General features: G+C 41.6%; 1 protein-coding gene across 15 annotated transcripts in view; it reads left to right on the top strand.

The window, feature by feature from the left end:
* LOC141257787 (uncharacterized) overlaps window positions 1–24,963 on the top strand; it is a 1,010,546-nt gene that overhangs the window by 735,817 nt on the left and 249,766 nt on the right. For 4 of the 15 annotated variants that reach the window (XR_012318105.1, XR_012318103.1, XM_073672773.1 and 1 more), the window contains one exon: window positions 2,895–2,975. The exons of the other annotated variants lie outside the window; for them this stretch is intronic. Coding sequence is in view for 2 of the 4 variants with exons in the window: in XM_073672773.1 (XP_073528874.1) it covers window positions 2,895–2,975 (81 nt within the window). In the remaining 2 variants the exon portion in view is untranslated. The remainder of the gene's footprint in view (window positions 1–2,894; window positions 2,976–24,963) is intronic. 15 annotated transcript variants of the gene reach the window in all.

The following is a 24,963-nucleotide window of genomic DNA, read 5'->3' as shown; positions in this document are numbered from 1 at the left end:
TGTGGACAGGTGTATTTTATACAGGTAATGAGTTGAAACAGGTGAAATTAATACAGGTAATGAGTGCAGAGTAGGAGGGCTTCTTAAAGAAAACAGGTCTGTGAAAGACAGAATTCTTGCTGGTTGGTAGGTGATCAAGTACTTATTTCATGCAATAAAATGCAGTTGAATTATTTAAAAATCATACAATGTGATTTTCTGTTTTTTATTTTTAGATTTTGTCTCTCACAGTTGAAGTGTACCTACGATAAAAATTACAGACCTCTCCATTCTTTTTAGGTGGGGAAACTTGCAAAATCTGCAGTGTATCAAATACTTATTTTCCCCACTGTATATCACACAAAATAGTTAATAAATAACTAATTTCTCATTTTTACAACAATATTTACAAAACCATTTTATTTAGGCACCACATCACATTTTAAGTGGCTTTGAGGGGCCAGTATGACAGAAAATACCCATAAGTGATATCATTATAAAAACTGCACCCTTCAAGGTGCTCAAAACCACATTCAAGAAGTTTATAAACCTTTCGGGTGCTTCACAGGAACTGAAGCAATGTGGAAGGAAAAAATGAACATTTAACTTTTTTGCACAAATATTTTACTTTAGATCCAAATTTTTTTATTTTCACAAGGGTAATAGGACCCCAAAATTTGTTGTGCAATTTCTCCTGATCACACAGATACCCCATATGCAGGGCTCGGAAGGGATGGAGCGCCATTTAACTTTTTGAATGCAAAATTTTCTGTAATCATTAGCGGATGTTATGTAGCGTTTGGAGAGCCCCTGATGTGCCTAAACAGTCTAAACCCCCCACAAGTGACCCCATTTTGGAAATTAGACTCCTCAAGGAACTTATCTAGATGTCTGGTGAGTACCTTGAACCCCAGGTGCTTCACAGAAGTTTATAACGTAGAGCCGTGAAAATAAAAAATCTAATTTTTCCCACAAAAATGTTCTTTTAGATCCAATTTTTTTATTTTCACAAGGGTGACAGAATAAAATGGACCCCTGAGTACTTTTTAAGCACAGTGCAAAGCTCCGAAGGGAAGGAGCACCATATTGAAGTTCAGATTTTCTGGACTGGTTTGAAGGGTGCCACGTCACATTGGCAGAGCCCCTGAGGTGCCAGAAAAGCAGAACTCCCCTAAGTGACCCCATTTTACAAACTTCACCTGTCAATGAATTCATCCAGGTGAGCAGTGATCATATTGACACAAGTGTGTCACAGAATTTTATACCATTAGGCAGTGAAGAAAAAATAATTACATTACAGATTTTACATTTCCACACTGGGAATTGGGTAAAAATGGCACCAAAATTTGTGCCACAATTTTTGATGAATGTAGAAATACCCCACATGTGGACGCTAAATGTGGTTTAAACACACTGGGACTCAGAAGGGATGGGTGCCTTTGGATTTGGGAGAATTTGCTGAAATTCTTTTGGGGGGCCAGGAGCCATTTCAATTTTCCAGAGCCTTTTTACTACCAATAATGTGGAAGCCCACTGTATTTCCATTAACAGATGGCGGACCCGAGTGGGGACTTTCTTTTTTTGTGGATTGAGTTGAAGCTTTTATTGAGAACATTTTACATAACGTTTCTGATCACATTAATCCTGTGCTCTATGCGGAGCACTTACCTTGGGGTTTCCATCGAAATCTCCAAGTGACGTGATTCAGATGAAACCCCCGAGGGATCCATTCACTATAATGAGGCAGCAGAGTTACTCTTGACTCCGTCTGGCCTCTGTTCAGTGTTGTCCTTCTTTTCAGAAGTGCACAAAACTGTGGCGGACTACGCTTTTATGCACGTCTAAAAAGACGGACACCGCCGGATCAAAGGCCAGACAGAATCCACAGTGTCTCCATCTGCCTCATTATAGGGAATCTTCCGTTAGGGGTTCCGTCTGAATCACGTAATTCAGAGATTTACACAGAAACCCCAGTGTAAGCGCTCAGCGCAGAGCACTGGATAAATGTGAGCCGAGCATTACTGCAATCTTTGGGAGACAGCATGAAAGAATCAGTAGTAGGTCAACAATTGGTTTTATTTATTTTTTACGTCGTTCCCCGTGCAGTATAAGTGATTAGACAACTTTATTCTTCGGGTCGGTGTGATTACAGTAATACCAGATTTATATTGTTTTATTCTGTTTGGCGGCTGTCACACAATAAAAGACCCTTTTTACTGCAAAAACAAGTATCCCTATATTTTGATAGCTATAATTTTTCCATATTTCTGCCGATGGAGTCATGTGAGTGCTTGTTTTTTGCGGGACGAGTTGACATTTTTATTGGAACCATTTTAGGTCATGACATTTTTAATCGCTTTCTATTCTGATTTTTGGGAGGCAGAATGAACAAAAGCCAGCAATTTAGGAATTGCTTTTTTGAGGCTTTTTTAAATGCCGTTCGCCATGTGTTCAAATTGATGAGGCAGCTTTATTCTTCGAATCAGTATGATTACAGCAATACCACATTTATATATATATTTTTTTTTTGGCGTTTTTACACAACAAAAACTATTTTATAGAAAAAAAAATTCTTTTTGCATCGCTTTATTCTGAGAGCTATAACTTTTTTATTTTTCCGCTGATGGAGCTGTATGGCAGCTTGTTTTTTTGCGGGACAAGATGACATTTTCAGCGATATAATTTTTATTTACATTTGTCTTTTTGATAACATTTTATTCAACTTTTTGTTCAGTGGGCGATCACCATGAAGTATATATACAGTACTTCATTGGTCATGAAGTACTTCTCAACCATGATGTATATATACTTCAAATGTCGGGAAGGGGTTAAATAGGAGTTACCAGTGTGAGATATGTAAATAACACAGAACAGTAGTACTGATCTTTGTCTTCTTGCAAACACATTTTTTGCAGCTCACACAGCTCTGCTGTATTACAACCCTGCCTGCCTGTGAGATGGAAGAGAAAGCTGAGAGGAACCTGCAGATGTGTCAGGTATAATCACACACAGCTCTGCAGTGAGTTCAGGAGAGCAGAGAGCAGCCATTACACATCAAATTGGTAATCATTACATGTCTCACACTGGTAACACCTCCATTAATTTAAATAGGCTCTGGGGAAGATTCTCATGCCGATCAGTGTTCGGCACACAGCCTGGAACAGATTATTTACATATAAGGAAAACGTGGATTTCTCTGGAATAAAATATCAGATCACAGATATCAAAGTATAATTTTATTCAGCTTCCTATGACCTGCATGTCTGTATAGAAGGGTTGATCCTACTGACAGATTCCCTTTAAGATGTTTGATAGCATTCTTGGACTGCAATTTCTTGGGCTGTACGATGAAATTATTCTGAGAGTCCACTTTATCATTGCATATATGTAATGCCAGTGATGCACTACTCTGCCATTGATCACGCACCATGTGGTGTGCAAATATTACCACTTCGCTATGGCAGGCACAAGGGACAAAAATAAAAGAGAATGAAGTTTGTGATGCCAGGGTACACTTAATTAACCTCTCCTTCCTGGTACTGTGTTGTAATATGGTGCACTCCAATAGTCAAGAAAACAGGGAGGCCGGAGAGGCTATTGATAAACTTTACTTGTTGCACGAATACACAGGTACATCCAGAAAAATGATGATTTAACATAGATTCAATTCCAATGCAGCAAGCACACTTACATCCCAATGTAGTCATGCAGATATATAAATGGTCCAGTGATTCCTGAGTACCAGCTTCTGCTTATATGCACAGTCTTTATCACACAACTGCCTGCAGCTGAGGCTGTGGTTTCTCATATACAGGAGCTTTAGCTGCTTTCTTACCTTCATCTCTTCTTAAACAACACACTTTCCCACAAAATGTCTCCTTCTCTCTGGGTGCTAAGCCCAGGACCTGGTCATGTGGTCTAACCATGTGACCTTATGGCCATATATGGAAAGCAGGGCTGATTTGTTAACTTTTAGCAACCTCCTGATAGCAGAACATAATAAGTACATCACTTTAGACATATATAAACCACTTCTATGTACTGAATCATCATGCACATTATCTGCAAAGGGAAATGTACACATTGTGCAAACATAATGAGGTAGCTGTCAGCTCTGCTGCATCTTAAAGGCACATACACAACAACTTTGGGGCATTACACATACATATCATCATAAGTTTCTAAGTAGATATTTCTGTATCACCTCATTAGGAATGTACCCTAGTGGAAAGCGATTCACTCCAAAGTCAACTCCAAATAGCTTGTATTCTGCTAAGCTTCTGTGACCTTGTTGTATTAAGCTGTTCATACATATTAGATGTATATTGGGTGAAGCTTGTTGTTTTTGTTGGGACCAACTAATGTGAACGAGGCCTCCTGACTCTCCCAGATGGAAAATGTTAACGGAAGTAAGGATTGGGCATTTGGATTATGACTGCCCAATCTTTTTGTTTCACGGAGGTAAGCCACTGCCAAAGGAGCCTAAGGCTATGTGCCCACGATGCAGAAATGAAGCAGAAAATTTCTGCAGCATTTCTGCATCTCCCTGGCAGAAAAAACGCATGCAGATTGTGCATGCGTTTTTCCTGCAGAATACATGCGGAATACATGCGGATTCACATGCGTACCCACATGCGTTAACGCATGTGTTTCCGCATGCTGACTGACAAGCACTTTCCAAGCGATAGCATCACTTGGAAAGTGCTTGACAACTAGGTCACACTATATAAATCCATGCAACCGACATGGATTTATATAGTGTGACCGTAAAAATAAAAAAATAAAGCTATATTTACCTCCGATGCCCCGCCGCGTGTGCTGTCGCGCTCGTCCTGGCTTCTTCCGGGTTGCCAGCATCTCGCAAGACAGCCTGCAGTCACATGACCGCGACGTCATCTCAGGTCCTGGAAGGAGAAGCGCTGCAGGGGCCGCCGGACAGGTGAATATAAACTTTATTTATTATTTTATTCTTTTTTTTTACAGGTACAATGGTACCCAGGTCTGGATGAGAGTCTTCTCTCCTCCAGAACTGGGTACCATCCGCACATAGAGACGCATATAATCCACTTGTACAAATGTACAGACACGGATTCTATGCGTCTCAATGCAAGTCAATGGCGGCGCTTCCGCTGCGCTTCCGCAAAATTAATGAACATACTGCGGATTTATTTGCGCTGCAGAAACGCTGCGGAAAAATCCGCAGCATGTGCATTGACATTGCAGAATGCCATTGGGGACCATGGGGTGCGGATTACCATGCGTTTTTGATGCGTTTCCGCTGCGGAAATTCCGCAGCATAAACGCATGAAAAACGCATCGTGTGCACGCAGCCTAAGAGTCCTACTGAGAAAACTAGTATGTTCAGCCCAGCCAAGATCCTGAGGGTAAATGAACCATGGTCATTTCGGTATTTTTTCTGCACACCAGCTCTCCTGGCCACTAAGTGGGCAGTGAAATACAGCATAGCTCAATTTAAGTGAACAGGGCTGTTCTTTAGTTCCTTGTAGAGTGGTTGGTCAGAAATGTTGTATAAGGTAATACTATAAATAGGCGGCGGTGTTTTACTAGCCATGCAGCCTGTTCATTTTAAGAGTCATTCCTCGAGTCAGACCTAAACTGTTGAGAAAGTCACGGCCTTTCCTAGTGAAATGAGATCATTTTCTATTATGGAAATTCAAAGAAAAGGCTTCCACATGGTTAATAAATGTAACATAAGAGCTGTTACATGAAACAGCATTTCTTACTGTCAGAGCAGTATATTGGATGGCTAAGTACATGGGACATAAGACCACATTGCTAGCCATAAATGCACTACACAGCAAATCCACAAGTGATGTTCAAACATGAAAATCTAGGATTGTTCTTATTCCTAAGAATATAACAATGTTGTATTAAATCTTTATCTTTTTTATTCTACACTTAGTACAACTTATAGATAACCAGTATGAATAAATGTAATAATAATAGTATAAATAAATAAATACAAAATTAAGCGATAGGCCAAAAATTACCATTTTTGAAAAGGTTAACGGTTAAAGGTTTTATCTGTGGTCTTTAAAATATTTTAGTGGCAATCCAAAATGGGATGCGACCTCGTATAGATCTCATTAGTTTTAAAAGGGAAGATTTCTTTAATTTAGTTGGGCACAGGTTTCAGATGGGAAATAATAAGACACCCACTGAGTGGGATAAAACTGTTAGTTATGTCAAGTTTTATATTACATCAGCTGAGGCATAAGGCATAAGAAAGTGTGTTCAGCTCTCATGGACCGTCATAGTAGTTGCGATCCTTTTACTGGTAATCGCCAGACTCATTGAAAATAAATCCTCTTAACAGCCTGCTAAGATCCTGCAATCTTTGTAAGTTTTCAAGCAACTAGTAGGAGATTTTCTGATCATTAAGAATTCTCATGTGAGAGGACAATTGTCGACTTATACAGTGCAGGGTGTTAATGCAGCTCTCTCTACACAGAAGACCAATTGTAGTGTTTAGTAATGGTAAATTAGTAGATACATGCTTGTAAAAGTGAACTAGGTTTTCTATGCAAAATAAGGAATGGACTGGTTTTAGTGCCAGACATACATTTAGTTAAAAATATGGCATAGTACCACTAGTTTCACTAAGTATAAAGAAATGAGGCAATAGTTAAGCTCAACCATTATAATATGAAAAGGCAGTAAAATTTGTAGGGAGGGCTTTTAAAAATGCTCAAAAGCTCATAAGGCCTCTTTTACAACATACTAGAATGCTGTAAAAAAAAATCTCCAATCAACTCTGAAGATCCCAAAAGAGAATTTACATACTTATAGATGGCGTGGTCCAGTCCAACGGGCATCTCTGGTCTTGATCCGGATCCTCCTCTCTTCCTTTAATCGCCATTCTTCCCTGCTTCGTGTGGATGACGCATCCTACGTCATCCACAGTGTTCCCCAATCGTGCTTCTGAGCAAGCGTATTTCTCTCGTCCCTGCCGAGGGCAGAGCACAGTACTGTAGTGCGAATAAGCATGCTTTACTTCCAGGTCATTAGGGCTCTTTGGCCTTTCCTGGCGCATGTGAAATACAGTACTTGGCCCTCGGCAGGGCAGAGAGAAGTACGCCTGCGCAGGAGTGCAATTGGGGGACACTATGTGCATGACATAGGATGTGTCATCCACACAAAGCAGAAAAGGAGGATGGCAATTGAAGGAAGTGAGGAGGCACTGTATCAAGACCAGAGACGCCCATCGGACCGGACCGTGCCATCTGTGAGTATAATAAAAGCTCTTTTGTAGGATCTGCAGAGGGGATTCTAGTATGATGTAAAGGAGCCATTAATGGTGGTGGCCATACTTTTGGGGAAAACCTTGTGACAGGTACCCTTTAAGACATTTAATCAGTCGCCTTTGGTATTGACCATTGTCTTTTAAGCAGTTGTCTTTCTTCTAGTTGCTTATATACTGTATTATATTTCTGCCTTTTATGTAGTTGTCCATGGTGTACAGTATTGCCTTTTAAGCAGCTGTCTTTATAATACAAATAGCGCAGAGATTTTTTGTATGTTTTACACTGGTCATTGTCTAACAATTTTGGGGTGCGTAGAACCGTAAAATATCTCCAGTAATCAATGGGTCAGCATTGATTTCCCTATTCCTCGATTAGGGGCACTGGTGTAATCATTATACAATTTTGCTAGTATTTAAAGGGAACCTGTCACCATGAAGATGGAGGTGTGGCGCCCCTGAGGGTTCAGTCGCCACAGGGGTACTGCACCTCAGATCGAGGTGTGGTATCTCCTCTTCCAGGTAAGGATGGAGCATCTCTCAGGACCCCACTTCACCACTCAACACTACACCACTCCTGTCCTGAAGGGGGCCTATATGCACCAGGGTGCTGCCCCGGCCCGGGATAGAGGAGATGGGGGGGAACCAAAGATAGGGGGAACCATGTAGTGGGTGAGAGTGGAGGACACACTTTTAGGAAACACTTATTCATTCATATTTAATCTACGGCCATCTTAAGTTCAAGGTCTTTGATTGTGATCTTCGTCTGTGATTGTGGTCTTCGTCTTTGATTGTGGTCACCCGCCAGAGTCCAGCTTAAGGCCGCAGCCGACTGAAGATACACGGTCCTCGTTCTCTGGCCTTGAGACGAGGAGCGGGTCAGAATTAACCACTGTCTCTACCCGGTCAAGGTCCTTGCCTAAGAAGGCCTGGAGGGGAGCACTGGCAAAAGGATCCCAGGGGGATACGGACGGAGCGGCCTACGCCACCTGCATTCTTTATTCTGGCCTAGTGAGAGGGATTCCTGCTGCAAGAGGGGTGACCGGCCCCCGATATCTGACTTTGTTACTTCACGTCTCAGTCAGAAAAGCCCGGAGGCTTAGTGGATCCCAGAGGGATACGGACGGAGTGACCTACGCCACCTGTATCTCTTACACTGCGTTTATCCAGTAGGACCCGGCCTTACACCTTGTTCTAACCACACACAGTCAGGAGAAGACTTAGTGGGAGAACAACCTACCAAGGAGAGAAACACACACCAGAGGGGTCTCGACAAGTGCTCCTGATCTACCTGGAAAGTGCTGAACCCCCCTTCCCAGTGGCCGCAGTACACCACGAGTAGCAAAGAGAAGCTTTGCTGCTGAAAGTTCATCCCAAGTGAGTAAAGACCCGGGTGACTTCATACACCGTTTCAGCTCGTTATTTCCTGCGCGGCACTGCACCCACCATTCCTCCTCACACTGCCCTGAGGCCTGCTCCGCCTGTGGGGAGCCGTTCCATCTTAGCTGCCCGTAACACCAGCCTCAGTGGACTGAAGCAGCGCCGGTGCCCATCACCGGAAACCGCAGGTGGCGTAGTCAAAAAATACCACTCTTACCTGAAAGCCCATTAAAATCCTTTTATGTGATAGCCCTGGGCACGGACCGGGTCCAGGCCACGACTGCCTTCCCCGCTACCCCTACACCGACCCGGCTCCGAGTAACCCCATTTCTCAGGGAGGGCCTCACAGAGGCATCACATTATAGAGCAGGAGAAGCTGGGTAGACTTATATATAGTTTTGTGTGAACAGATTAAGTATAGCCTCTGCTTTAATTTAATCTTTTGCTCTTTCTGGGATTTCCAGTCACTGATAGGACCGCCCACAGGACCAAAATCTATTCAGCTCCCCTTGCTCTGTAACATGGTGCCTGCAGACTGGATGGCATTTTCATGGTGACAGGTTCCCTTTAACATCACCTTCCTATTCTTTATCAGGATGAAAATTTGGCAAAAATAATTGAGAATGCCATCATGTTTGTGGCTTGACGGGGTATTTCCATTGATACCAAGTTTGTACACTTCATGACAAACCCAAAGATACATGGCTAACTATAGAGTCATTGCAACACCACAATGCACTGTAGGCAAATATGTAAACAAAACCAATCAAACAATTTCCTATACAACTAATAAAACCTATAATATTAATTCATTTATAAACTACAATACACCATATGCTGTTTACGTTATTAATTGCCATGTGTGCAAAAAATAATATACTGGCAGAAGTACCAGAAAACTGAAAAAAACGCTCAGAACACATTTAGAAAAAAGGTCTCTGTCAGGAGCACCCCAACATTTCCTAGAAACCCACACAGGTGATTTAACACACGTCAGTGCTTTGGGAATGGACAGAGTTAACAGACCTGTCAGAGGCGATGATTGGAGGCAAGCACTCCTAACGTGCAAAGTACGCTGCATTTTTACCATAGAAAATCGTGTACCAGTAGGTCTTAATTTCAAAGCAGATCTGATGTATTTACATTGATGAATCATATTGAAATGATGGTCATTATATATATTGGATAATTTCTATGATTGTTCTCCACTTCCTTTCCTGCCACAGATGAGAGTATAAGTATGCATGGCTATCATTTATAATAGGCTTTCATTAAGAACCCTTGCTGTTAGAAATGCATCACCTCTTTATGTGAATATATTACCCTCTCTCTAGTGATGAGCGAGTATGTTCGGTTAACCCTTTCGGCGAGTATGCTCGGGCGAGTACCGAGTATCTTCAGCGTACTCGGTGATATGTTTGAATCACTCCCGTGTGGATGATTTGCGACTGTTTGACAACTTTAATACATGTGAGGAATGTCTATTTCCTAAGCATTCCTCACATGTATTAAAGCTGTCAAACAGTCACAAATCATGCACACGGGAGTGATTCAAACATATCACCAAGCACGCTGAAGATACTCGGTACTCGCCCGAGCATACTCGCCGAAAGGGTTAACCGAACATACTCGCTCATCACTACCTCTCTCCCTTCCCATTTTTCATCTTCAATTTTTCATCATGGTTTCAATATTTTTGGAATAAAGATGTCATTTAAATCTTTGGATTGTTGAATTAAAAACGTTGCTATTTACAGTATTGCTGCCACCCATCATCCATGCATCCTTTTTTATTTGAAACTTTGGCTACAAAAATCAGAAAAACTTTGGGTGAGCTGCTAAGTTTATTTTTGTACTTTGACATGAAGCTTTTATTGATACCATTTTGGAGCTCATAATAATTTGGATCTCTTTTAAAGAAGCACTCACATCAAAGTTTTTATCCTCTTAACATCATATTATATAGCACTGTGTACTTACAATTGCTAATTCTGCCTTTCTATCCAGTTATTTTTTCTCTTTTCTCTGCTCTATGTAGAAACAGGAAGTCACCCCCCTCTTCAACTCCTGACTCAGCTGCTCTGCTCCTCCCCCTGCCGGGGACTTGTACAGCTATGACTCATGTAGGGAAAAGAGACTTCCTGTTTCTACCTAGAGCTTAGAAGGATTCAGATAGCCTGTTTTTAATCACAAGATGTCATAGACCTAATGGAAAAGTGAAGAATTAACTGGGTAGAAGGGTAAAATTATCAATTATAAGTACTGTGGTAAAGTGACAAGCTCGGCTGTATACGGAGGTAAACACAGGATACTGTCTCTTTAAATTTTGGGGTTAGTTTATTTAGCAGGCATAAACTTCCCTGGAGTCCATAAAGAAAACACAGCCTATTCGGCTAAAGAGACAGAACAAAATACAAAACTTGCAGCACAGTCCATATCTCGGGCCAAGGTCTGGCCACTTACAATTACTCTCTCACGGTTCAGCACAGCACGTGTGAGCTCCTCTCTGGAGCAAAATTTCCCCAGGTACTGAAAACACCTGAGTGTCAGGGCTGGCTATTTAAAGCCCAGACACTCCCTGGATTGGAGATAGGGTAGATAATGTCCCACCCTGCACTTCGTTATCCATTAAAAACATTTCCTTGTAAACGTGGTCCTGTTAACTCTCTCTGCATCTAATGGGCAGGAGAAACTTCCATGTTTTCACATCACTGAGGCTAAGAGTCTCAGTGACACATATCTCCCTTCCGACACACTACCAAGTGTCACAGTGCTATATAATATAATGACTGCAATATATTAAGAGAGTAAAAATTTTGATGGGTGTGCTTCTTTAAGGTGTGGGTCACATTTTTCCTGTGCTCTACGCTGAGCGCTTACATCAGGGTTTCCATCTAAATCTCTGAACTACGTGACTCAGACAGAACACCTGATAGATTCATTCACCATAATGAGGTAGGCAGAGTGACTCTGGACTCTCTCTGGCCTCTGTTCAGCGGGGTCTGTCTTTTCAGTGGTCCACAAAACTGTGGTCGACTACACTTTTGTGCATTCTTAAAAATACGGACACCAATGGATCATAGGCCAGAGAGAATCCAAAGCGACTCCATCTTCCTCATTATGGTGAATGCTCCATTAGTGATTTTGTCTGAAATGCGTTTTTCTATTTATATCAACTTTTAGGTTTTGCTACTATTACAAACTAAAAAGAAAATTTTTTTGTTAAAGTTTTTTGCATCAACACAGTTTGAAAGCTATAATTTTTCCATTTTGTTTTTTGTAGGGAAGAGTTGAACTTTTTTTGGTACTATTTTTAGATACATAACATTTATTTTATTCCGATTTTTGGGAGGCAGAATGAGCAATTAGCATCTCGTGTAATTGTATCTTCAGTTACAAAGATAAGTTATTGATCCATTTGCTATCATTGTGTGACGGGTAGGAATTGTACGGGTGCCTTTTAACGCATCCAGCATCTAGAGGGGTTAACAAGTTACAGTTGGGGGAAGTGGTTAGACCTGCCCCAAAAAGATTGGTAAAAGTCAGTCTTGGCATGGAGAGTAAGCTGGAAGGATGCAAACCTCCACCCCGGCTTGATGGAGGTGCTGAGCTTCTCTGACTGTAAAGTGATCATCTTAATTGTACTGGAAGCCCGTTGCCGAGAGTACAGATTTTGTGTGCTGGACTGGAACTTGAATTAAACAACTGTGATTAACTGCATTCTGGGACCCTGTCATCGTTTTGTGTGTCTGAAAGCTGTTGCATCTCATGATTGTGGAAGCACAGATTACTGGTCGACCCAAGTAACATTCCCCCAGGATTTCAAGAATTCATGGTAATTTGTATAGCCTTTATATACCACATTGGCGTGCATGCAACAATTGTATTTTTCTAATATTAGATTCTAAAATAAGCCCGTTGACTTTTCAACCTTTGTTATAATACAAAATAGGACTGAAGATTTTTTAAGGAAATGTGTAACTAATGTATATGATATTGCAATTTAGAAAGCCATCCAGCGCTGAGTCTCTGCTGCTGCTCTCTGCGTCTGTTTTTGTCTGTAGCGTCATGCTGACAGCCAGTCAGTGAGCTCAGCAGCTCGTGCTATCAACTTGGGCAGAGTTGCTGAGCTTATTTGTTGGCTGCAGCACAGCTGATGTAATGTCAGCTTTGCAGACAATAAGAAACACCAGTAGTGGCAGAGACTCAGTGATGGAGCTGGAAGGGTGAGTAAGGCTGTGTTCACACGATGCGTATTTCATGCGTTTCCGCGGCGTTTTTGCAGTTGCGTAAACGCCGCGGAAACGCATGAAAAACGCATGGTAGAAGGGCAGCAATGTTCCCCAATGGAAATCCGCATGTGCTGTGCCCATGATGCGGATTTTTCCGCAGCGTTAACGCTGCGGTCAAAAATCCGCAGCATGTCAATTAATTTTGCGGAAACGCGGCGATTTCGCCGCCATTGACTTGCATTAGAACGCGCCAATTCCGCAAGACTGCATTTGTACTTGCGTAATTGGTGCGTTCTAATGTGCGGATGGTACCCGGGTGTGGAGGAGAGGAGAGTCTCATCCACACCCAGGTACCATTAAAAAAGCTGTAAAAAGAAGAATAAAATAAAAAATAATGTATTCTTACCTTCTGTCGGCCCGCACAGCGCTCCCGCTTGGTTCCCGGCACTTGCAGTGAGTTGTAGGACCTGCGGTGACGTCAGAGTCATGTGACGGGTCACGTGACGCTGACGTCGGCAGGTCTTTCAATTCAAAGTTGCCGGCAGCCGGGAGAACGGAGTGAGCAGGACAGCGCGGGCCATCGGAGGTAAGTATATACACTCTCTCGGTTCACACTCTATAAATCCATGCTGTTTGCATGGATTTATATAGTGTGACCTAGTTATCAAGCACTTTCCAGGTGATGCTAACATCGCCTGGAAAGCGCTTGTCAATCTGCATGCGGAAACGCATGTGAATCTGCATGTGGATCCGCATGTATTCTGTAGGAAAAACGCATGCACAATCTGCATGCGTTTTTTCTGCCAGGGAGATGCAGAAATGATGCAGAAATTTTCTGCTTCATTTCTGCATCGTGTGCACATACCCTAAAGCAGTTTTTTTTTTCAAACACAAACTGTAGCCAGTGAACAGGGGTTTTCTGAAATCTGAAAATCCCTTAACCCCTTAGTGACCGAGTCAATTATGTCCTTAATGACCAACTACAATTCTGACCACTGTCACTTTATGAGGTAATAGCTCTGGAATGATTCAATGGATCCCACTGATTCTGAGAATGTTTTTTCATGACATATTGTACATGATAGTGGTAAAATGTCTTTGATATGACTTGCGTTTATTTGTGAAAATATCAGAAATTTGGGGAAAATTTTGAAAATGTCACAATTTTCAAACTTTTAATTCTTATGCCCTTAAACCAGAGAGCTACAGTACAGACCAAAAGTTTGGACACACCTCATTTAAAGATTTTCTGTATTTTCATGACTATGAAAATTGTACATTCACACTGAAGGCATCAAAACTATGAATTAACACATGTGGAATTATATACTTAACAAAAAAGTGTGAAACAACTGAAAATATGTCTTATATTCTAGGTTCTTCAAAGTAGCCACCTTTTGCTTTGATGACTGCTTTGCACACTCTTGGCATTCTCATTTTGGGGTACATAATATTTTTTGATCACTTTTTATTCAGAGTTTTCAGACACAGAATGAACAAAATCCAGCAATTCAGTTATTGTTTGTATTTTTTATTTTTTGCACCATTCACCATGCGATAAAAGTGATAAGACAGATTTGTCCAACGGGTTGGTATGATTACAGTTATACCAGATTTATATTGTTTTTTAAGCTTTGATATTTTTACAGACTTAAAACAATACGTTACAAAAATGAATTTGTTTTTGCATCATCATATTCTGAGAGCTGTAACTTTTTTATTTTTTTGATAAATAAGCCATATTAAGGCTTGTGTTTTTTGTGACGGTTTGGTGTTTTTATTTGTACAATTTTCTTTACATATGACTTTTGATCGCTTTTTATTCACTTTTATGTGAGTCAGTATGATGAAAAAGCGGCATTTTTGGCGTGTTTTTTATTTTTCACGGCATTCACCATACAGAATAAATAACGTGCCAGTTTTATAGAGCGGGTCATTCTGGACGCAACAATACCAATTATGTGTACTTTGTTTTGTTCATTTTCATTTTATCACTAACGCTGCGTTTTGTGTAGCGAAACGGCTTTTCGTGATTTGTATGCCCTTTTTTGTTTTGTTTTTTTACTTTTTTACATCATTTATTTCACTATTTTTTACTTTTTCACTTAGTCCCACTGTGGGACATGTATAATTTTCACTTTGATTTCTGGTCTCATGCACTGCAGTACTCGTGTACTGCAGTAGATGAGAGCAGTCAGTGCTTCACTAACTCAGCCTGTGAGACCCAGCTTATTGCTGGATCTCACAGGCCACCATACCCTGAGATTATCGCATGACCTCAGGGTACCATAGTAAAAATTGGGACCTGCGATTCTCATCGTGGGGATCCGATGGTTACTAAGGGGGTCTTGTGACCCCCTTGTAACAACTTAAATACCGCTGTCACGATTCACAGTGGTATTTAAGGGGTTAATTGGCCCCAATCGGCTTCAAAACCAGCCAGGGCTGGTGCTGCAGGGTGTCAGCTGTGACATACAGCTGACACCCGCAGGAATTGCCACCACCGGGCGGCGCTATACTATTATTCCTCAGTGCTGTGAAAGAGCGGCGCTGAGAAATAAGTACCCTTAATGACCGCCGTGAAAAGGCATATCGGCGGTCATTGAAGCGTTAAAGGTGCATACAGAAAGGCCAATCTTAGCATGTTAACCAGCACGATTAGCTATATACAAGTTGATCAACACTCATTTACTGGCCTAGTTACACGAGAAAGCGAGTACTGATGGGAGCAGCATGATTGTTAATTCATTTGTTCTGTCCCAATTCAGCATTTAGCATATACTGAGTAAATATATAGCAGGCAGTGCGGTCATACTGTGTTAAGGTGGTTTGTTGTCATCAATTAACTATTCACACATTATCCATTATATACATCTGCATAATTGACAAAATCCTTTGTAAAAGCAATAAGAGCAAAAGTGTAATCTAATGAACTATAAGCTCCAGAACATTGCAGGGCTCCTGTGAGATTTGTTGACCTATTGATGCAGGTGTAATATTTCACCTGTCCTTGACTCAGCTTTATGATGTAATGCATCTAAATCTTATTTTCTTGGAAAAAATGTTATTGTGCTTTTCATGGTTCAGTATGATGACGTTACCATAGATAAGGTTTTTCTCCTCAGCAGTTTAATCGCTTGTTATGAGTTTGATGCTTAGTCATAATTGATAAGATGTTTCTTGATGAGATATTTCTGTAAGGGTGGATAAATCACAAGGAGCTACTTGTAGTACTACACATTAGCAAAAGACCCATATGGCAGTCTAACTTGTATTTGCTTTCTATAAGTTTATATTGTAGCTTCTGTTGGTCCATCATTTAATACCACATCACTGGGGTCGCTTCTATCAATTGCAGATTGTAAGATTAATCTGCTTACACTTTAGTGTATGATCAGCACAAGATGACAGCCACACTGTTCACAACAGGCAGGTCTGGGTCCTGCTCTGCCCCCCGTCTATTTTGAGGTCTGCTGACATATAGCGAGGTGAACTGCAAGAGTTAGGGTCCATCCTGATTGGGTACACCTTGTCACAGTGAGGTGACTTTTACAGTCTTTTGATCAAAATAGTGTCAGCTAAGTACCCTATGTTATTTACATATACTATTACTACATATTCCTGAAAGGGAACCTGTCGGGTCCCCCAAGCCCCTCAACCCACCACCATTCTATGTATGACTAAATTCTCTGCCTACCCTGCCTAACCAGTCCTGTATAACGTTATTCAATTAAATAAATGCTTAAAAAAGCATTTATAAGGTCCTTGTTTCCTATACTAATTAGGGCTTTGACTAGTTAATGGGGCGTTAGTTTTCCCAGACTAGTCAGTCCTCTTTCCATGTTATGATGCCCCTGTGGGCGTGATAACTTAATTTGCACGAGTTGGTGTCATCTCCACCTCATGCAGATCTCGCACATACAGCCACTCATTTCGGCAGTGTCACTGCGCCTCTGTAGCCGGGTGAACGGAAGTTCAGAAGATGGTTTCCGGTCATGCGTGGTGCGCCTCTGAAGTCGGGGAGCATATTTTTTACATAGAGGTTAAGAAAGATGAGAAGAAATAGAAGATTTGTATTAGGCTGAGTTCACACGATGCGTTTTTAATGCGTTTCTGCGGCGTTTTTGCAGTTGCGTAAACGCCGCGGAAACGCATTAAAAACGCATGGTAGAAGGGCAGCAATGTTCCCCAATTGAAATCCGCATGTGCTGTGCCCATGATGCGGATTTTTCCGCAGCATAAACGCTGCGCTAAAAAATCCGTAGCATGTCATTGACTTGCATTAGAACGCGCCAATTCCGCAAGACTGCATTTGTACTTGCGCTATTGGCGCGTTCTAATGTGCGGATGGTACCCAAGTGGGGAGAAGATGAGACTCTCCTCCACACCCAGGTACCATAGAAACTGTAAAAACAAGAATAAAATAAAAAATAAATATATACTTACCTTCTGTCGGCCCACGCACCGCTCCTGCTTGGTTCCCGGCACTTGGCAGTGAGTTGAAGGACCTGCGCTAACGTCAGAGTCATGTGACGGGTCACGTGACGCTGACGTCGGCAGGTCTTTCAATTCAAAGTTGCCGGCGAGGAAGAACGGAGTGAGCAGGACAGCGCGGGCCATCGGAGGGTAAAGTATACATTTATTTTTTATTTTTACCATTCTCTCGGGTCACACTATATAAATCCATGCTGTTTGCATGGATTTATATAGTGTGACCTAGTTGTCACAAGCACTTTCCAAGTGATGCTAAAATCGCCTGGAAAGCGCTTGTCAATCCACATGCGGAAACGCATGTGGAAACGCATGTGAATCCGCATGTATTCCGCAGGAAAAACGCATGCACAATCTGCATGCGTTTTTTCTGCCAGGGAGATGCAGAAATGATGCAGAAATTTTCTGCTTCATTTCTGCATCGTGTGCACATACCCTTAAACTATTAAAATGTTTCTGTGAATTTTCCTAGTATGTCTTTTTGATTTTAATACCTTTACTGTGTGGTTTGATACTAAATAGCTTTTCAAGAAATAATGGCACTCAATTATTAACACAACTGTAATGATTTTAATCTGGCTTCTGACTTGTAAGTAATTATTTGTTAACTGTAATAGTGTAACCAGAATTATCAAAGTGATCTAGTTTCTAGTAAACTGCAATTTTTGTTTGCTGTGATGTTGTGGGAGAACATACTGCTTAAATCGATAGAAAAAGGAAATAAGCGTCATACTGTCCACAACCAAAATATTACAAAATGTTCTAGATTGAAAACCATATCACCCACAATTGGAACACTATTTGACTGGAACTGAGAAGGCATTTAAGGCAAAGGAGAATTTACCCCTGGTAACCTTTTCACTATAATGTTTCTGTATTGAACTCATAAGCATAGTCATGTTATGATTTTACCTTCTCTAATTCGCAAGTGAATATGTTGCTTAAATGGTATGTGCTAATAGTGGACCTGTCAGAATGAGCATGCTGCCCTGTACAATGGAGTAAATTCATGGGCCCCAGGGTTGAATTTACAACAGAGCCCTATTACAGCGCTGGGGGCACTAAAGCTTATATTCTATAGCTTTTTATGAAATGTCCCCTCTTAACTTTTACAGATACAGAAGACTGTCAATCACTGAGGCAGAATAGACTCCAGACTTACGGAGACAGATTTACTCACAATGTCTTATTTATGGACCATGTAAACTTATCAGTAAAGAATGTTAAAGGGAAGCTCTAATCTGAAAATGAACAATTATTTAAATAAAGTTTTGTGTTGAATATATATTTTTTAAAAAACTGGAAATGTTTTTTTAAATATCACAATCCGTACTAAAAATAATAAAAAAAAACTTTCAATTTCACACTGGCCACTGGGGCTGTTTTAGGCTCTCACTTCCTATTGTTTCAGGAAACTATACATATACATAGTCACAATGGTCGGATCCCGTCCCTATCTTTTGTATTGAAGTATCTAATGAGCTAATGCAAATGTCATTGTCAAGTGAAGGGGATCAGGGTCAGCTGATAACAGAATCCCTTAAAACCATATTTTCTGGCATATTTAAATCATAGTTGAGTGCATGAGAGCTCATAAGTGTAACAATGTTTATGGTGCTGGAGGTGTTAGAACTCTCCTGTTTGGTTTTTTCTATCTTGCTGGTCACATGACCTTGTTTGCCTATTTAATCCTGCTCCGCCCTCCTGGCCTTGCTGGACTTCATTGTAATTTCTACTCTTAAGTTAGCCTGGGCTTAGTTACCTTTCTCAGTCTGTTTAGCTTGGTCTTCGGACCTTTATGTTCTATGTTGTGTGTTTGTCTTTTACTGCTACAATTTCTGCTAGGAGGTGCCCAACTTTATCCCAGTCCCTAGTTCTTGTAGGGATACCTCCCTTGCATCTATAGGTCTTCGTACAGACTAGCCGAAGACTTTAGCGGGTCTGATCGCAGGATCAGGTTCCCCGTTACATCGTAGGGATCTAGCTTAGTTCTATTGTAGGGACAGATCTCCTTTCTTTCCTTAGTGCTTGTAGCAGATCATAACAGTAAGTCCAGCCCAAAAATATCTCTAAGGAAAGACTTCCAGTTTCCATCATGGTGTCGGTTCAGGATTTGGCTCAACGCCTGCAGGGATTCTCTCTGGAGGTGGCCGAGCTCCAACAACACGTGAGTAGCTGTTCTGGAGCACATTTTGTGGAGCCAAAGGTTCGTTTGCCTGATTTATTCTTTGGTGATCAACAGGAATTTTTTTTCCTTTAAAAATGCTTGTTTATTGTATTTTTGTTTGAGACCCAGATCCTCTGGTGATGAATCACAGCGCATAGGGTTCATAATGTCACTTTTGCGCAAAGAACCTCAGGGATGGGCCTTTTCTCTCCAACCTAGTGATCCATGCTTTAGATCAGTGGAAAGTTTTTTTTCTGCTTTGGGTTTGTTGTATGATGATCCTGATCGTGTCTCATCAGCTGAGACTGAATTAAGACATTTGAGGCAGGGATCAGGTAATGTGGAAAAATATTGTTCGCACTTCCGTCGGTGGTCTGCCCAGGTGGGGTGGAACGATTCAGCTTTGAAAAGTTTGTTTCTTGCGGGGCTAGGTGAAAGGGTTAAGGATTTGCTGATTGCTTATCCCACACCTGGAAACTTGCAGGAGGCTATGCAATTAGCTATACGGGTGGACAAGAGACTGCGTGCAAGGGTTAATGAAAGTAAATCCTCTGCCATGTCAGCTCCGAGTCTTGAGAGGGTCTGTACTGACATTGGAGAGCCAATGGAGATCGGGGCGATGGCACCCCGCTCTCAGAAAAAAGACCGCAGATCTTCTGAAGGTTTGTGCTTTTATTGCGGAAAATCTGATAATTTTATTAAGAACTGTGTACTTCGTATGAACAAAGAAAAAAAAAGGTCAGTTACGCCCGTATTGCCTGTTTAAATTCTAAGGGGGTATTTCTTTCTGCTACTACCACTGCTCAGGAAGAATTAATTGAATTTCAGATATTTGTGGATTGTGGTTCTACTCTGAATGTGATTGATGGGGGATTCTTGAAAAACTTAAATTAAAACCCAAACCTTTGTCATCCCCCTATTGCTGTGGTTTCTGTCGATGGCTCCCCCTTGAAGAGTGTTACTCACAAGGTCTGTGAATTTCCCCTCACTATTAATGGTGTTCATCAAGAAAATTTGGATTTGGTGGTATTAAATAATTTGCCTTCTCCAGTAATTTTGGGGTTACCCTGGTTAAAATTGCACAATCCTGTACTGGATTGGTCTACCAATGAAATTAAGTCCTGGAGCCCTAAGTGTTATGACAAGTGTTGCAACGGACGTATTGCTGCGGTGGAAAAAGGGGAATTACCTGTACCCATTCAGGATTTTTGGAGAGTTTTTTCTGAGGAGGAGTCACAAATATTGCCTCCCCATAGAGACTATGATTGTACCATTGAATTTGTCCCTGGAGCGACTCTTCCTAAAAGTCGTTTATTTAATCTTACTATTCCCGAGAGAAAGGCTTTGGAGGAATACATACAGACAAGCTTGGCCGCCGGTCACATTAGGCCTTCCAAGTCTCCTGTGGCTGTTGGATTTTTTTTTGTTAAAAAAAAGGACGGCGGTTTACGTCCTTGTCTGGACTTTCGTGAGATTAATAAAATTACTGTACGCAATCCTTACCCACTGCCATTGATTCCTGATTTGTTTAACCAGTTAGTGGGGGCCAAGTGGTTCTCTAAAATTGATCTCCGGGGGGCATACAATTTGTTGCGCATGAAGGAGGGTGATGAATGGAAGACTGCTTTTAACACTCCTGTGGGTCATTTTGAGAACCTGGTTATGCCTTTTGGTCTTACCAATGCTCCAGCATTTTTTCAGAATCTTATTAATGACATCCTTAGACCTTTGATCGGCAAAAATGTGGTTGTGTATTTGGATGACATTTTGATTTATTCGCCTCATCTGGAGTCTCATTGGCGGAGCGTACGTGAGGTATTACAGTTATTAATTGACAATTCGCTTTTTGCTAAGCTGGAGAAATGTGAGTTTGCTGTACAGAGAATTAGTTTTTTGGGCTACATTATCTCCAGCGAAGGCTTTGAGATGGACCCTGTGAAGGTTCAGGCGGTTCAGGAATGGCCTAGGCCTATTGGTTTGAAATCGATACAGAGGTTTTTGGGTTTCGCCAATTATTACAGAAAATTCATTAAAAATGTTTCTATTATTGTCAAACCACTGACTGATCTCACCAGGAAAGGTGCTAATGCGGTTCAGTGGACTACTGAGGCCATTGAAGCTTTTGTGTTTCTAAAGGAGAGGTTCAGCTCTGCTCCTATCCTTATGCAGCCTGATGTGACTAAGCCGTTTTTGGTTGAGGTTGATGCTTCTTTGGTGGGGGTCGGTGCGGTGTTGTCTCAGGAAATCAAGGATGGAGTACATCCCTGTGCTTTTTTTTAAAAAATTTTTTCTGAGACTGAACTTAATTACGATATTGGTAATCGGGAATTGCTGGCTATTAAACTCGCATTTGAACACTGGCGTCATCTCTTGGAAAGTGCTGAATTTTCCATTCAGGTTTTCACTGATCATAAAAATCTGATCTATCTTGATGCTGCCAAGCGCTTGAATGCCCGTCAGGCTAGGTGGGCACTTTTTTTCTCGCGGTTTAATTTTTCCGTTACTTACATTCCGGGTACCAAGAATGTTAAAGCTGATGCTTTGTCTCGCAGCTTTTCTCCCATGGTCGGTGCTGAGGAGGAGGGGAGCATTTTACAAGAAGGTGTTGCGATTGCTGCATTGGCCTCCGTTTTGGAAGATGAGATTCTTAAAGCACAGGAGAATGCCCCATCTAACACTTCCCATGGGAGGTTGTTTGTGCCTAGGACCTTTAGGAGAGATTTGTTTGTTGAGTGTTTTGAGTCTCGGTTGGCAGGTCATCCAGGAATTTCTGAGACCAAGAGACTTGTGGGTCGCAGTTTTTGGTGGCCTGGATGGCAGAAGGAAGTCATTAAGTGGGTGCGTCAATGTACGGTGTGTGCTAGATCTAAGTCTTCACATACTCCTGCAGCGGGGTTGCTTTGCCCTCTGGAGGTTCCTACTGCACCTTGGACACATCTGGCTATGGACTTTATTACTGACCTTCCCCCCTCTGAGGGTTTCACAGTCATCTGGGTGGTCGTGGACCGTTTTAGCAAGATGTGTCACTTGGTTCCTTTCATCAAACTGCCCTGCGCTAAAACACTCGCTAAGGCCTTTGTCAAGGAAATTGTCAGACTGCATGGCGTTCCTACTGACATTGTTTCGGATAGGGGACCTCAGTTCGTGGCTCGTTTTTGGCGTGCTTTTTGTGACAGGTTGGGAGTTCATTTGTCGTTTTCATCCGGATATCATCCTGAGTCTAATGGCCAGACAGAAAGGAAGAATCAGGATGTTGAGCAGTTCTTGCGTTGTTTTGTGGCAGACAATCAGGAGGGGTGGTCTGAGTTTCTGCCACTTGCTGAGTTTGCTCTTAACAACCATACATCCTCTTCTGCTGGTTGTTCGCCTTTTTTTTGTTGTTCTGGGAGACATCCGTCTTTTGGGTCATTCTCCAAATTGGTATCGGCTGTGCCTGAGGAGGAGAGTTTTTCCGGTGACTTGGAGAGAGTTTGGACGGATGTGCGTGGTAATCTTCAGGAGGCTAGCAAAAAATCTAAGAGGTACTTTGATAGGAAATGGCAAGAGGTTTTGTTTGCTATTGGTGACATGGTTTGGTTGTCCTCTAAGAATCTCGGTTGAGGATTCCTTCTAAAAACTTGGGTCCCAAGTTTGTAGGGCCCTTTCAGGTGCTTCAGGTAGTTAACCAATCTGCTGTTAGGTTGGAGGTTCCTACCTCCTGGAAGATTAATCCGGTGTTTCATGTTTCTCTGTTGAAAAGAGGTTGTGTGTTGGATGGAGACGTCTCTGCCACTGTTCCTCCGGTGGTGGAGGACGGGGAATACGAAATTTCCCGCATCCTAAATTCTAGACGGTATAGAGGGAGTTTGCAGTATCTCGTCGCTTGGAAAGGTTTCGGACCCGAGGATAACTCATGGGTGAGGGCGGATGATGTTTCTGCTTCCAGACTTGTCAGAGCGTTTCACAAGAGGTTTCCTGATAAGCCTGGGCCTAGGGGATCCGGAGGATCCTCACAGAAGAGGGGGTACTGTTAGAACTCTCCTGTTAGGTTTTTTCTATCTTGCTGGTCACATGACCTTGTTTGCTTATTTAATCCTGCTCCGCCCTCCTGGCCTTGCTGGACTTCATTGTAATTTCTACTTTTAAGTTAGCCTGGTGCTTAGTTACCTTTCTCAGTCAGTTTAGCTTGGTCTTCGGACCTTTATGTTCTATGTTGTGTGTTTGTCTTTTACTGCTACAATTTCTGCTAGGAGGTGCCCAACTTTATCCCAGTCCCTAGTTCTTGTAGGGATCCCTCCCTTGCATCTATAGGTCTTCGTACAGACTAGCCGAGGACTTTAGCGGGTCTGATCGCAGGATCAGGTTCCCCGTTACATCGTAGGGATCTAGCTTAGTTCTATTGTAGGGACAGATCTCCTTTCTTTCCTTAGTGCTTGTAGCAGATCATAACAGGAGGATCTTATTTATGTTCTGTCGCTTGTGTGATTATCCTGAGCAGCTCAGCTAGTTCATATAGTATTATCCAACTAGTCTGATGAATACTTTTATATATTTGCTAATCACAGGGCTGGATTCTGTATGGCTTTTAGAAGGGTCCAGCTTTGCCCCTTCTTTCCCTCAACACTATTGATACTGCACCTGCACACTATCACTTTGTGCCAATATATAAGGATCACATAGGATCTATGCATTGCTGTATGTCAGAGATATAACCCTCGAGAAGTAATGCTTGTAGGGTACAATGCCTCCTTAATACAGGGTCTCATGGAATATGGCATTTTTCCTACTACATTCGCACAGACTTATTGCATCTGCATGAAATCAGAGACATACATTGGTAATGCATGGCTCCGTGCACAAGTCTTTATGCCCTACTATTGCTCCTTGCATCATACAATACAGCTGTGTGAATGAGGCCCTAAGTGAATGCTCCAAGTGTAACAGACCTCATTACTGAAACAGCGTTCTTGGAAGCAGCTACAATGCTTTAGTTCCCAGAGATCTGATCCTGGCAATGTTTTTTTGGAGGCAGCGTATAGATTGATTTCTACCTACGCAAATCACATACTGAGTTGTATCATTTGACAAATATATCAATACGAAGAAATGTCCTTTACAAGTCGAACATAAGCCATATCAATTCCATAATTGGAGTTGTTGCTTGACAAAAATCTATGTGTCACTCTAGACTAGACCTATTCGGATCAGTCTTTCCAAAAAATTATTGCAGGTGCCTGGAAACCACTGATTGTCACTCAGAGTAGATGTCTGGGTTTATTCCCAGTTTTGATTGATAATTGAAAATGGACATGAGAGTAAATATGCTGGAAATGTATAAATTATGTTATTCCGAACTGATATTATATTAAGGAGATTTATTAAGCTAAATGCTCCAGAATTCTACTTTAATTTGCACACAAAAAACTATCTTTCGTGATTTGCGGCATTTTTACTATATGTTTTACACATGTTTT

Source organism: Phyllobates terribilis, unplaced genomic scaffold (assembly GCF_046119375.1).
Source record: "Phyllobates terribilis strain yellow unplaced genomic scaffold, ASM4611937v1 Scaffold_3__8_contigs__length_932513732, whole genome shotgun sequence".
Lineage (NCBI taxonomy): Eukaryota > Metazoa > Chordata > Amphibia > Anura > Dendrobatidae > Phyllobates > Phyllobates terribilis.
Note: the sequence above shows the minus strand (reverse complement) of the source record. Positions and strands in the feature narration are given on the sequence as shown.